At 36.7% G+C, this 14,961-nt stretch overlaps 1 protein-coding gene across 1 annotated transcript; it reads right to left on the bottom strand.

Moving 5' to 3' along the window:
- Positions 1 to 620: 620 nt before the first annotated feature.
- LOC121996251 (translation machinery-associated protein 7-like) lies at positions 621 to 3,228 on the bottom strand. The gene is made up of 4 exons (XM_042550156.1): positions 3,097 to 3,228; positions 2,948 to 3,003; positions 1,023 to 1,064; positions 621 to 940 (listed from the first exon to the last, which is right to left on the bottom strand). The coding sequence occupies exons 1-4, from the start codon at positions 3,110 to 3,112 to the stop codon at positions 860 to 862; spliced, it is 195 nt and encodes a 64-aa protein (XP_042406090.1). The 5' UTR covers positions 3,113 to 3,228; the 3' UTR covers positions 621 to 859.
- Positions 3,229 to 14,961: the final 11,733 nt, after the last annotated feature.

Below are 14,961 nucleotides of genomic sequence, written 5' to 3'. Positions count from 1 at the left end.
TCTAATTTAATATTGTGACAAGTAGTGTACAAAATGGCGTATGGGTTAGGACAGCAATGATGTCATGCATGTCAATGAAAATGAAATTTAGAGTTGATAATTAGTTTACATTTAATCAGTTGAGAAACAATTAATTGGAATTACAGTTTGCAGATCATTTTATTGAAAAAATCATGTATGAGATATTAAAAAACAGAGAATGTTTTTATAGAAAAATTTATCAAACGTATTCCTTAGATTTAAGTAACATTATATTATATAAAGGGGAAAAATAGTGTAATTCTAGCTGTTTAAATCGAAACGAAGGGCATATCATTTTGTCTGAAACGTAGATATTGAAGCAGTCAAAATGTTTGATTTAAGGTCTAAAACAACTAATCAATTTAGCCAAAAGGAGAGAAATCAAGTTTCTGGAATGAGGAAGATTGTAATAGTATGTAAAGAGGTGGAGGGTTGTTGAGGCAAACAGCGAGAGCAGGCAACGAATGAGCTCGGGCTGCCTAACAATGGCTACCAATTAGTACATCCTTAACTCGGGCGAATGATGAACTTGCGACAAAGAGACAAAGGAAGGGTGAACGGCTCACTCATGGATGGCTTCATCAATGACACATGAACAATCGTATGAAGTCCCAAGCCACGAACAAGCTTGTGACTTTTGCACTATTTTATTTAAGTCATTCAGTTTAAACAGCGGTGATCAAATCACTGTCAAAGTATCACACGCCTTCACATTTCATCGTTATAATCAAATAAAACACGCATGTGGGATAGTTTGCCAAGTTAGAGTGACTGCACTTGGTCCCAGATGGCCAAGTTTTAGAATGAAGTCTTATAATACGTAATAGACACAAACACACTATTTCTTTCCACTCTTTTTTAGACCAGAGCCTCCAAATGTTCCTTTCTGGGAAGCCTTGGCTCTCAGCTCCTTGAGTGCCTGTTTCAGAACAAGAGCAGTAGGAGCAATTGATCAGTTACTCGGAAAGTTTGAAACTACAATGAGATTTGAGTTATCACACCTTCTCTTCATCTTTCTTCTTTTGAATATTCACTAGATCAGTCTGTAGATGCCATATAAGAGTTAGTGTTGAACATTTTAAAAGTTGTATATTAAGCCTCAAATTACAGTTAGGACATAACACCACAAGACTGATGAAAATACAGGTAGGATCTATTCAAAAAGCTGTTGAATCATAAGTTTAATCCTCAAGGTGAGATGCATTTACCACGTGAGAGCGAGCTGCCACAAGTAAAATTGTAGTAGTACCTCAGCCCACAACAGAGATTGAGTAAACATCATGAATCACAAATTAGGCACAAAAAATAGGAAAGAGCAGCGTTGAGAAGGAAATAGCTCCAGTGCTCATGGTCCAACAAAGAAAGATCCGCTCTGAGATTTTTTTTTTTTTCAAATCTTAGTGTTAGAGGATGAAATTAATTATTCTGAAGCAGTTGCCACCTTTTAAGAATTAGCATTGCTAGTCTATTGGTTGGTTCTATATAATTCTCTTCTTGTTCACTTATTGAAAGCCGATCTGAAACAGTAGCTTGTTTGCCAGAGATTTGTTCATTGATGCTGGTTATTATTGGTGCTAATGTACTAAAAACAAGCACAATTTTGTATGAATCTTTTCCTAGTTTTTTATGTCTTGAATTCATCTTTCATAGTTGAGGCACATGAACTATCAACTTAGTTTTAGTGAAACAAAGAAACTTAACTAAACTCTGAGTTTTCAAATTTGTTCGTTTTGAATCTTTTATTATCCATGCGTTTCAGATTGTCAAAGTGATTGACATGACTGTGTGCTATCTTTACTATTTTGGACCAATTGACTGATAATTTTGAGCCACTTTATCATGCTCTCTCCATAGTTCCTGTTTTGCTCTTTCCAGTTTTCCATGTTGGGGTCAGCTACATGGATGGTATTCCACTATTAAACTCTATGCAACGTCAACTTACTGATGATCAATGCTGCCATGTTATTTCAAATCCCTTACCTTAAATAGAACTTTCTTTTGCCTGTCCTTGTACATCAACTCTCACCAATTCAACTTTTTTGTTTACCATAAAGTCTATACTGGTAATCCATAAAGATATCCATCATAACTAATTTTCATTAGTTTTATCATTTGTTAGAGCTACACATAATTGATCTCATATAGTGTTTTTTTATTTTTATCTTTTATAGTAACCTTATCCATCTATTTAGCATTCCCATCCTTGTTACATTTTTTATAAGTAACATTGATTGCACAATTGTCTTGCATTTCTTTTATTAGCCTAAGGAGCTCATGATAAGACATTACAAAGACTTCTCTATTTCAACCATTCACTAATTATCATCTTACACATATTCTCCACAATATCCCTTGCACAAAGGTTCTGTAGCAATTAGTTGATGCAAATGCTAAAGGTTCAGTAGAGACTAAAAAAAAAAGGGCAGCCCGGTGCACGAAGCTCTCGCCATACGGGATCCCGGAGAAGGATCCATTGTACGCAGCCTTACCCTGCTTTTTGCAAGAGACTGTTTCTAGAATTCAAACCTGTGATCTTTTGATCATATGGCAACAACTTTACCGTTGCGCCAAGGCTCCCCTTCAAAGGTTTAGTAGAGACTATTCTATGAATTTTGTAAAACAATATCTCAAGAAAATTATGATGATTGCTCAACCAATCCTCAATAACGAAAAAATGGAGAAAAAACAACAAATTAGCCGAACCCTATCTAAAATCAGTATAATCAGAAGTAAGAAAGAAAATCATGGTATCAAAGAACGATTTCCCAAGCACAACCTCAGATATAGCGAACATAGACAATTAAAACCCTAAATCTAGACATCCATCATGTATCCGGCATTAATCCAAACTAGCTAAACACTTTAAGAACCGTGAATGAAGGGCAAATTGCAAGATCAAGGTGGCATATCAATAACACGCGAATACCTCATCATACTCCTTCTTCTCAGCCTTGGGCTGCTTGAGGGGCTTCGCCTTCCCACCTGATTTTGATAAACGAGATATCGAAATCAAAAAACTCAAAGAAAAATCAAGAAAGAGGAAAACATAAGCGATAAAAAAAAAAAATACCCAACCTTGCTTGGACGACATGATCGCTTCGGCTCGATGGAAGAAGGCGAAGAGGCGGAGGATGAAAATCTAGGGTTTCGTCTGCGGGGCTGCATCATGATGATCCACGAACAAATAAATAGACGAAACTGATTAATACGCGTGAGTATCACGTGACTACCTATGTATTACGTTACACCCCAATAATTATCCTTATTTGGAAAAAAAAAAAAAAACACTCCCCTACTTGAATTATTTGTTATCCCTAATAATTTATCCACCTCTATAAAATTATATTATTTTACCACCTCAATTTAACACGGTGAGCTTCGATCAATAGCATGGAATAAAAAAGTGCTTTTATTTTTATGAGAACTTTTTTTTAATATATATAACCTTATTAGAGTACTATTACAATTGCTATAATAATAGAGTATTTTTTTTTCCCCTAAATTTGGCCAGAATTACTATATAAAGTGCTTCCGCATTATTCTAATGTAGTTAAAAAAATTTTAATTAATCAAAATTATTTTAACTTAATTAAAATTGCTCTAATATTACTATAGTAAATTTAATCAAAACTAATGGTATATTATAGTCTCTAATATTTTTGACTAAAACTATTCTAACAAAATTAAAATAAGGATATTTTTGAAATAAATAATAAGAGGAGGTGGCCAAGATGTTTTTTGATTTTTATCAATATGAAAATAATATAATTTCATTGTAGACAAAAATAAAAGAGCATTTTTATTATCATTTTCATCCAAAGTGTCATAATTTTTTTTAAAAAAAATAGATTTAAATAGCACCACATCTTATTTTTGTATGTTGAAAGCATACTTATTTCAACATTATTATTGTAAGTCTAGTCAAAATTATTATAAAATATAAAAATTTTAAATAAATACTGAGGGTGTGTTTGGTATGCGTGTTTTCCATTTTCATTTTCTGAAAAACTCGCGTTTTCTGAAAAATGGTGTTTGGTTTGCGTTTTTCGTATTTGTTTTCTAAAAAAATAACTAGCGTTTTCTAGAAAAATATAAAATGACAAAAAGTCGTTTTCTGTTTTCTAGAAAACGTGCATTTTTCAGAAAATGAAAATGAGAAACGTGCGTACCAAACGCACCCTGAGTATTTTAATCGAAATTATTATATATTCGAATTTTAAATAAAAGTGTTATAGTAGCTTTGGGGAAAAAACCACCATATATTTAGCTTTGGGAGTTTTACTAAATTAGAGTGATTTTAATCGAGTTAGAGTAACTTTGATTAAATTAAATATTTTTATATAATAATTTTCATGAATTAAAAATATTTTTATTTTATTTTATTTTATAATAGTTTTATCTGAAGTTATTATAATAATATTAGAATAGCGATAAAAATATTGTTTTGATATTTTTTTAACTAGTAAAACGTGCTGCGACAAACAGTCAGAGTAACAGTGGCTTGCATTTACAAAGTTTGGAGGAGAACACCAAAGTTTATCAAATTATTAGGGTTTAAGTACAAATTGAGTGAAATTTTATGGGTGGAGCTAAGGGTATAAACAAACTAAATCAAGTCGAATATGCAGAAAAATTTAAGGCTCAAATTCAACTCGAAATAGGTATATTTGAGTTCGAACTCGTTTCGAAACTCGAAAAATTCAAAGTTTTTTTGTTCAAGTTCGGTTCGAATTAGGGCTTGGGTTCGAGTTCGACTCAAAAGATTCGAACATGCTCACAAACTATCCGAATTATTGTTTAAAAATAGGTACTCGAAAAACTCAAAATTTATTTATTTAATATATATTTAACTTATATTAATAAAATATTAAATTTCGCAAACTATCTAACAATATAATTTAAGCTCGAGTTCAGTTCGAAAAAAAGTTCGAACATATGTGAGTTCTACTCGAATTCGATAAATTCAAATATGAATCAAATATTTTTCGAGCTAGCTCAAAAACCTCACAAGTCGACTCGATTCGTTTGCACCCCTAGGTGGGGCTATCAACACCCATCGATTACTAAACAAATCCCATTTTCTAAATACACCCATTAAAAAAACTTTATCACAATTCTTTCTAAATATATCCCATAAAATTTCTATTTTACCCTTTTTAAAAATCCTAAACCCTAGGACAAAACCCTCAGCATCGTTTTCGCCACTGCTCTCCTGCCTGCTTCAAGTCATCTTCCTCGGTTGTTCTCTTACCTGCGTCATTTTCACCGCTCATCTTCCTCGGTTGTTCTCCATTTTAAAATTGAAACATTGCTCTCAAACTCTAATTGATCAGCTGCTCTCCGTTTTAATTTTCACCGCTGGGATTTGAGGATCGAAGAAACGAGAGGACCACCCTAAACTCTCCATCTCTCCCTATCAACTCTCCACTTGAGCAATTCGATTTCCAACGACATCAAACAATGTTAGTGCTCGTTTGAATCATTGCATTGTTTTTGCTAAATTTTGTGTTTAGTTTTCAAGTGTTCATGAAAATCTCTCGAATTTCAGTCATGCGTCAGTCTTCCCTGGTTTGTCGAACAATTGCTGCTTATTCGGTTACAATTGGCCGAATGCACCAAGATCTATTGAGTCGTGGTCTAATGAATGCAACACAATGTGCAAGAAGAGATACAATCATCACAAGTACCCCAAGAAGGTACCACAACAAGAAGATGTGTATGGAGAGGTACCACCACAAGAAGATATGTATGAAGAGGTACCTCTATAAGAAAATTTATCTTTAGGAATAAATGAGGGTGAATGAGAGCACGATCCCGTTGGAGGGAACAATGAAGATGATGAAATATTGTGCAAACCATTTCCAAGTGGCCCACATGATCTATCACTGTTGTGAGGTTTTAAAATGCACGTAGCATCAAAAATTTAGTTAAACAAGATGCAATCAAATGTCTATGTCACACAACTAAATTACTATAATGAGACTTCGATTCAGGAGTAGTCCAACCGTGGAGGAGTTTCTTTAGGAACTCCCATCTTGATCAACTAAGGGAGATGTCATACCAGAAGCCAAATACGATTCTGATTGTTGCTTTTGTGGAACATTTGCAACCGGAGACCAATACCTTCATATGCTATTTGGAGAGGTGACAATCAATTTAGATGACGTGTATTGTCTTCTTGGTCTACCCATGACAGGGATTCCATTGTAGCCTATTGTTGGTGCAATTTTCCTAGGTCAAGGTTGACCAGGTTGACTAAACTTAAATTGGCTAAAGCTTGAGTTGTAATATGTGAGTTTCTATGTTTGACAATATATGAAGATTATTTTGACAATATATGGAAATTGCAGGAGTAATTGTCCATTTTGGGAGATTGGTCAAGGTTGGCCAATTTAATGTAAAGAAGAGTCAAGATGTCAAGTATGTCAAGGTTGATCGGATACTTGACTGGGAAGTCCTAATTGGAGATTAGGCAAGGGAAGTCCAATGGGAAGATTAGCAGAAGATCAAAATCCAAGTGGGTCAGTATTTGACAGGACACTTAGTGGGACAGTCTTGGTGAGTGAAGCCAAGCAGAAGGAAAGTCCTAGTGAGTGAAACTAGGCAAAAAGGAAATCATGGTGAGTGAAGCCAGATAAAAGACCTAGTGAGTGAAGCTAGGCAGATAGGAAATCTTGTTGTTAGGGTCGAAATGTGCTAGAAGGGTAGTGAATAGCTCGTCGTGCGCTCGTCGTCTTGCTTCTTGGTGATGATAGGCAGCGAAAAATACAAGAAATAAAAATACAACAGCTAACATAAAAGGATTTACTTGGTATCCACCTAATCCAAGGATCCACACATGACACACACTCTTCACTATGAAAACACTCTTTTACGGTAACTACCGAAGGTGGAGAATCCCTACAACACTCTTAGTACAAGAAGAAAGAAATGGAAGCAAATACAATTGAAATCTTACAAGATTTACACTTGAAACCCTAACCCTAGCTTCTTCTTCTTGTCGTAGATCGCCTCTTGACTTGGATGTGCACAAGCACTTGCCTCCAAGAACCTTCAAGAACTGGCGGTGAGAGCTCAGAGAAGTTGCTGTAAGGATCGGAGATGAATTGCAGCTGTAGCCGTGTAAGTCGTACGAAGAAGAACGCTCATCAATGAATATAATCTGCACCAACGGTCGGATCCCAATCGATTGGATTGCTCCCAATCGATTGGGGAGGCTTTGGATCGATCGGTCGATCGATCCAGAGCGCCTCTGTGCTCTCTAGAAATTGTCTGAATCGATTGCCCGATCGATTCAAGGTTCTCGTGCGATTTCCAGCGCTCCAATCGATCGCCTGATCGATTGGAGGATCCCAATCGATCGGGTGATCGATTGGGAGGGCTTCTGTGCAATCGGTGACAGCTTCCCAATCGATCGTCCGATCGATTGGAGGCTCCCAATCGATCGAGTGATCGATTGGGAGAGGCTTTTGTCGCGGCACCAATCCAATCGATCAGTCGATCGATTGGACATGATTCAATCGATCTGCTGATCAATTGAATCAACTTGATTTGCCATAATCAAGTCCCAAGCCCCTAAAACCGAACATCTGGTCAACCATGACCTGTTGGGACATCATGCTTAGCATCTGGTCACCCTCAACCTGCTAGGACTTTCTCACCAAGTGTCCGGTCAATCTCTTTGACCCACTTGGACTTTTCTCCTTGTGCCAAGTATCCGTTCAAACTTTTAACCTACTTGGACTTCTCAATACCAGGTGTCCGATCAACCTTGACCCACCTAGATTTCCATATACCTGGCTTCACTCACCAGGACTTCCCTTCTATCTAGCTTCACTCACTAGGACTTCTCATCTGCCTGGCTTCACTCACCAGGACTTTCACCTAGCTTCACTCACTAGGATTTTCACATGACTTCACTTACCAGGATTTTCCAACTGCCTGACTTTACTCACCAGGACTTCCCATCTGCCTAGCTTCACTCACCAGGAGTTCTCATCTGCCTAGCTTCACTCACTAGGTCTTTCACCTGCCTAGCTTCACTCACTAGGTTTTTCACCTGGCTTCACTCACAAGGATTTTCCAACTGCTTGGCTCCACTCACCAGGACTTCTCAGTCAAGTATCCAGTTAGTCTTGACCTACTTGACTCTTCTTCACATCTAACTGGCCAACCTTGACTAGAAGAGAATTGTACCAACAATCTCTCCAAATGAACGATTGCACCTACAATCTCCATGTATTATAAGTCTCCATGTATTGTCAAACATCAAAACTCAAGCTTGAGCCATCTCAAGCTTAGTCAACCTTGACCTAAGGAATATTGCACCAACAATCTTCCTCTTTTTGATGTTTGACAATACATTTAAGTTAGGCTAATCTCATAGCCTCAACTTCCTTCATGCCAAGGCATGAATGAGGGTTTCCTTTATTCTCCCCCTTTCCTAGAGGGCAAACTCCCTCTTTAGGTAATGAATGTCTAACTTAAACCCTACATTCTCCTCCTATTAACACACATCAAAAAGAACTCTCCTCCTAAAGAGTTACTCACCGTTGTTCACAACTTCACTCGTTGTTCACAACACCATAATGAAAGTTCTATACCTTTCATTATCTTCAACGCTCACCCTTGAGTGTTAATCAATCCAACAATGAATGTCTCATACCCTTCAGTATATTAAATGCTCACCTTGGAGCAGTTCTCCACGTTATGATGCTCATCCTAGAGCATCCATAACTCCTCAATGAAGATATCCGCTCTCCATTGTTTTTCAATGCTCAACCTTGAGCATTATTTTTCTAAACGAAGGTTTAACCACCTTCAAAGGTGTCGGAAAATAATTTTCATGTCCTTAGTGAGTGACTCCCCCTAAAGACATGGTTTAAACTTCTATCATTGCACCAACAATGACTTGGAATTTCTAAATCTTCAGGAAATCCAAAATTTAGAAGTTTTTGTCAGAGTGTATACTGAAAGCCTAAGCTTTTGTAGACATTTATTTTGAATAAAGAATCACATTTGGTCAAACTATCTACATTTATTTGTAGTTGTTCAGTTAATTTATATTGTAGATAACATAGTATGTGGTGTCACATACAGAAGATAATGTTATCAGTACCTTATAAATTATAAATAGTAGCTCACGACCAAGATGGAAAGGAACAAACCATTGGAAGGTCATAGTGTAATTAGGAATTAGTTTATCTTAACTATATAATTACACTAGTACACTAAAAGTGTATTGAGTAGGACCATTAGAGGTCGTTTCTTTTATACTGACTTCATAAAGGAACAAAGACCTCAGTTATTATGGAAGTGTGTGCTCTTAATCCTAATATAATAACAAGCACATATATTTGATATTTATTTCTTTAATTTATCAATGGGTGAGATTTAGTTCGATAAATCAATAAGCCCGATAAGTTGGGAAATGATATCACTTATAGTGTGTGTTGTTGATTATAGAAGGAAACTGTGTCCTAGTGATCTAGGTTGATAATGTCCTCAAGAGGAGCTCATAAGAATTGTCATGTTAAACCCTACAGGTGGACTTAGTCCAACATGACGATAAGGTTGAGTGGTACTACTCTTGGACTAAGATATTAATTAAATGAGTTGTCAGTAACTCACTTAATTAGTGGACATTCGACATCTTAAACACAGGGAGCCTAACACACTCATAATAAGAAGGAGCCCAAAAATATAATTTGGGATTGAGGCGGTAGTTCAATAATAGTTCTCTAGTGGAATAAATTATTATTGATAAAATTAAGTTGTGTGTTCGGGGCGAACACGGGATGCTTAATTTTATCGGGAGACCAAAACCAATTCCTCCTCTCGGTCCCTATCGTAGCCTCTTAGTTATAGAGTACTATACCCACCTATACCCACCTTTATACCCATGTTGTAGGGGTTGGCCAAGCTAGCTTGAGAACCAAGCTAGGGTCGGCCAAGCCTTGGTCCATGGGTGGCCGGCCCTAGCTTGAACCCAAGCTTAGGTGGCCAGCCCTATTAAAATAGAAAATAATTTTAATTTTAAAATTTTCTTATGTGGAAGATATAATTTAAAAGAGAGATTAAAAATTAAAATATCTCTTTATAAGTTTCAACAAAAGATTAAGAAAAGAGATTAAATCTCTTTCCTTATTTGTAGATTGAAAGGATATTTTATTTTTCTTCTTTGTAAATTATTCACATGCTGAAAAACTAAAATTATAGAAATTTCTTTTTATCAACCATGAAGGGATTTTAAAGGGAAATTTTATTTTTTAAAATTTCTGGAAACAAATAAGGAATTTTAATTGGTTGATTGAAAATTGCCTTATTTGCTCTTCCATAAGGTGGTCGGCCATGACATGGGTTATTAGGAAATTTTATTTAATTTTTCTTAATTAATTCATGTTAAGGAAAGTTAAGGAAATTTTATTGTAATTAAATTTCCTTATTTGCCAAAGCTAAGGATTATAAAAGAGGGGATTTGGGTGCCTTCAAGGTGAATAACCTCTATTCTATTTTCTCCCTCTTTTCTTCCTTGGTGTGGCCGACCCCTTCAAGTTCTCTTCTCTCCTTTGGTGTGGCCGAACCTCTCATCCTTCTTGGAGATCAAGTGGTGGCCGGATCTTAGCTTGGAGAAGAAGAAGAGAAAGCTTGCATCCCTTGGAGCTTGGTTGGTGGAAAAGTTCTTCATCCTTTGAGTTGTTTTGTGCTTGGCCGAAACTTGAAGGAAGGAGAAGAAGGTGCTAGGTGGTTCTCATCTCAGAAGATCGTTGCCCACACAACGTCCGAGATTAGAAGAGGAATACGGTAGAAGATCAAGAGGTCATTATTCACAAAGAAAGGTATAACTAATAATAGTTTTTCGCATCATGTTAGTTTTGTTTCTTTGTAAAAATACCAAATACAAGAGGCATGCAATTCTAGTTTTTCGAATTAGTTTTCAAAGTTGTGTTCTTTTGTTTTTTCTTTTCCTTGTGATTTGATTGTTCTTAGTGGTTAACCTAGGGTTACTATGGGAAGGTTAAATATTTAATTTCCTTAAAAGGCTTTATCTAGTCGGTGGTGGTTGCTCTCATATCCAAGAAGGTCATGTGCCTCGCCATGCAGTACTGGAAGTCGATTTTGGAAATAGATATTTAATTATCTTTGTGACCTAGGTGATTTGGGTCGAACGTGTTAAGTTCCGCAGGAGATCCAAGTCTAAACCTAAAAGAACAAATAAATTAAACTTAGGATGAAACATGTTAAGTTCCGCAGGCGATCCAAGTTTAATTTAAAAAAACCACATGGTAGCTAGGAAAAGGTTCAGACCTTTGTACAAAATTTTTTGTACAGTGGAACCATTAGGTTTTCCGAGTAGCAACCAACAATTGATATCAGAGCTTGGGTTTTGCCTTTGTGTATTTGGTATTAGTTTAATTATGCACATGTCATACATAATTTATGCAGGATAATAGTAGGATGTGCTAACTTTGTGGATGTAGGATCCAACTATTATTGCTTATAGTTATTGTGTGTGTGATTGGACCCTTGGACATGTGAAGGGCATTTTATTGTGTGTGCATGATTATATTATAAAATACAGCAGGAGCTGTATTTAGTTTTATTAGGATTTTATTTTTTGATCTAGATACATGTACATTCCTTCAAGGAATATAGGTTCGAAAAATGTAAAATTCTATTTATGTCGCGGATCGAATCTTGAAAGGCGTGGAACCTTTTGAGGACCAGAGGCACAGCGGAACAAGGAGCAAGATGGATGCGACAACTAGACCCGGTGGCGGTGGCCAAAAATGGCAGCAGCTGGGGATGACAACACACGGAGGACAACAATATATAAAAGTCATAATAGTTGAAAATTAGTTTTTCTATTTATTGCTTTTATGCTGTGTTATGTGTGCTTATTAGTATGCATGTTAAGTAGGCTAGCATAGTCAAAATTCCTCACTTTAAATAACTAAGTGGGAGAGGGATTTTAAATAAATTCCACGATCTCCATTACTGGTTTGTAAGTGATGCAAACAAACTTGCACGTTGGCTCTGAGTGCCTTCCTCCATATCGGATGAGTTTATTTGTGGATCATTAGAACAAACTTCCATTTTGGATGACTATAGGAAATTAATTAAGAGCGTGTGATCTTCCCCATCGGAAGGGGCACAATCTTATTAATGGACTTAGTATCAAGTAATGGTATACACTTAGGCACGTCTAATAGTATCCTCCCCATCGGAGTCACTGCTATTATTCGTGTGACCAAAGGAAACCAACTATTAATTTTATTTGTCAAAAAGTTAGGTTGACAAGATAATAAAATTAATGGGTTAAACCCTCCTTTTATAAATGTTGAATTTGTATACGTCCACACTATCGTGGCATACAAAATTCACGGTGTTTTGAGGTGTTGGTTAATTTAAAATAGTATTGTTTGAGGAATCAATATTATTCTAAATTTAGAGTTCTGACCAAAGTTATTTGTGATTCTTAGGATGACTTTCAACCCACTTGCCATCATACTAAAAGAGAACAGACTTACTGGTCCTAACTACATAGATTGAAAAAGAAACCTGGACATTGTTCTTACTGCTGAAAGCTATAAGTTTGTACTGACTGAGCCTTGTCCTGATGCACCCACTGGTGAATCTACCCAAGAAGAGATTGAATATCATAAGAAATGGGTAAAAGCAGATGAGATGGCGCGGTGTTACATTTTGGCTTCAATGTCAAATGTATTGCAACATCAGCATCAAGATTTACCAACAGCTTATGATATTATGAACAATCTCAAGGAACTCTTTGGTTACCAGGATCGAGCCTCTAGGCAAGAAGCCATGAGAAAGATAATGACGGCCACCATGCAAGAGGGTACTCCTGTGAGAGATCATATCCTAAAGATGATGGCCTATCTGAATGAAATACAAATCCTTGGAGGAGAAATTGATGGGGAAACCCAGATCGATATGATCCTCCAAACGCTACCTAGAAGTTTTGAGTAATTCCGCCTGAATTACAATATGAATAAAAGGGTATATTCATTGACGGAACTACTGACAGAACTTCAGGCAGCAGAAGGTTTGTTTCATCACAATTCTCAGATTCACTATGCTGAAAATGGTTCTACTTCTAAACCGAAAGGAAAGAAGAAGAAGAAACAAGTTAGCTCAGCAAAGAAGGTGAATAAATCTCAGAGTACAGGACCTAAAGCTGGAGTGAAGAAGCCGAAGGGCAAGTGCTTCATCTGCAAGCAATCAGGGCATTGGAAGGCGGACTGTCCTCGTAGGAATCAAAACAACAAAGGTAAATCTCATGCTCTGGTTGTTGAAACATGTTTAGCGGTGTTATCTACCAGCACCTGGTGTGTAGATACGGGAGCCACTGATCATGTCTGCAATTCTTTGCAAGGGTTCCAGGAAACCCGAAGACTATATGAAGGAGAGATAACCGTCTACATGGGCAATGCTACTAAGGTGGCAGCTGTTGTAGTGGGAGATGTCTACTTACCTTTTGATAGGAATAGAAAATTGGTTTTAAGAAATTATCTTTATGTACCCAATTTTAGAAAGAATTTAATTTCAGTTTCTAAACTGTATTTGGATGGATATTCTGTTTCCTTTAATAACAATGTAGTTATAAAGAGAAATAAAGTGATTATCTGTTCTGGTGCATTAGTTGGCAATTTATATACTTTAAATCCAATTTCTCCCACAAAGTAAAATATAGAAATTTATAACACATCTTCTAACACTAATAAGAGAAAACAACCTTCGGAAATGAACCAAGCGTATCTTTGGCATCTAAGGCTTAGACATATTAACTTAAGTAGAATTCAAAGGCTTATAGCTGATGGACTCTTGGGTTCATTAGAGTTGGAAAATTTTTCAACTTGTGAATCTTGCTTGGAAGGTAAAATAACCAAGAGACCTTTTAAGGCCAAGGGGTATAGAGCCAAAGAAGCGTTAGAATTAGTTCATTCTGATTTGTGTGGTCCTATGTCTATCCAGGCGAGAGGTGGTTTTGAATATTTTGTCTCTTTTATAGACGATTATTCAAGATACGGATACATTTACCTAATGCGCCGCAAGTCCGGGTGCTTTGATAAGTTCAAAGAGTACAAGGCTGATGTGGAGAAATGACTAGGTAAAAGTATCAAGACACTACAGTCTGATCGTGGTGGCGAATACCTCTTAGGAGAGTTTAGGAATTACTTATCAGAGGCCGGGATTCAATCCCAATTGTCCGCACCTGGTACACCCTAACAGAATGGTGTGGCAGAACGAAGGAATATGACTTATGGAGATGGTTAGATCGATGATGAGTTATTCAGAATTACCAAATTCATTTTGGGGATACGCTCTGGAAATGGCAGCGCACATTCTGAACTTAGTACCTTCTAAATCAGTATCTTCTATTCCCACAGAATTATGGAATGGGCGAAAGCCCAGTCTAAGACATATTCGGATTTGGGGTAGTCCAACACATGTGCTGAAACCATATGCTAATAAGTTAGAATCTCGTACAGAAGTTCGCGTATTTGTGGGTTATCCCAGAGGAACAAAAGGTGGTTTATTTTATAGTCATAAAGACCAGAAGGTCATTGTTAGCACCAATGCCCAGTTTTTAGAAGAAGCCTATATAATGGATCACAAACTCAGTAGCAAAATTATTTTAGAAGAACTTAGAGAGGACACGTCTACTTTAGTACCAACAGTACAAGATGAAGTACCACAAGAGACTGCAACACGTGTCACACATGATACACAACCACGGACTGTGTCTCGTCGTAGTGGGAGAGTTGTGAGGGAACCTGAGAGATTCATGTTTTTGGGAGAGTCTTCGGACTTGATCCCGGGTAAACATGAACCTGATCCCCGAACATATGATGAAGCACTCCAAGATAGAGATACAGTATCTTGGCAAAAGACAATGAATTCTGAAATAGAGTCTAT

The sequence above is a fragment of the Zingiber officinale genome, chromosome 6A (assembly GCF_018446385.1).
Source record: "Zingiber officinale cultivar Zhangliang chromosome 6A, Zo_v1.1, whole genome shotgun sequence".
Classification (NCBI taxonomy): Eukaryota; Viridiplantae; Streptophyta; class Magnoliopsida; order Zingiberales; family Zingiberaceae; genus Zingiber; species Zingiber officinale.
Note: the sequence above shows the minus strand (reverse complement) of the source record. Positions and strands in the feature narration are given on the sequence as shown.

Bases quoted from the DNA above. Each gene is read 5' to 3' on its own strand.
- LOC121996251 (XM_042550156.1), bottom strand. The intron at 1,065-2,947 runs GTATTCGCGTGT...TGGCATCTACAG, and splicing joins AGAAGAAGGAGTATGATGAG to ACTGATCTAGTGAATATTCA. The intron at 941-1,022 runs GTGTGATAACTC...GTTCTGAAACAG, and splicing joins AGAAGAAAGATGAAGAGAAG to GCACTCAAGGAGCTGAGAGC.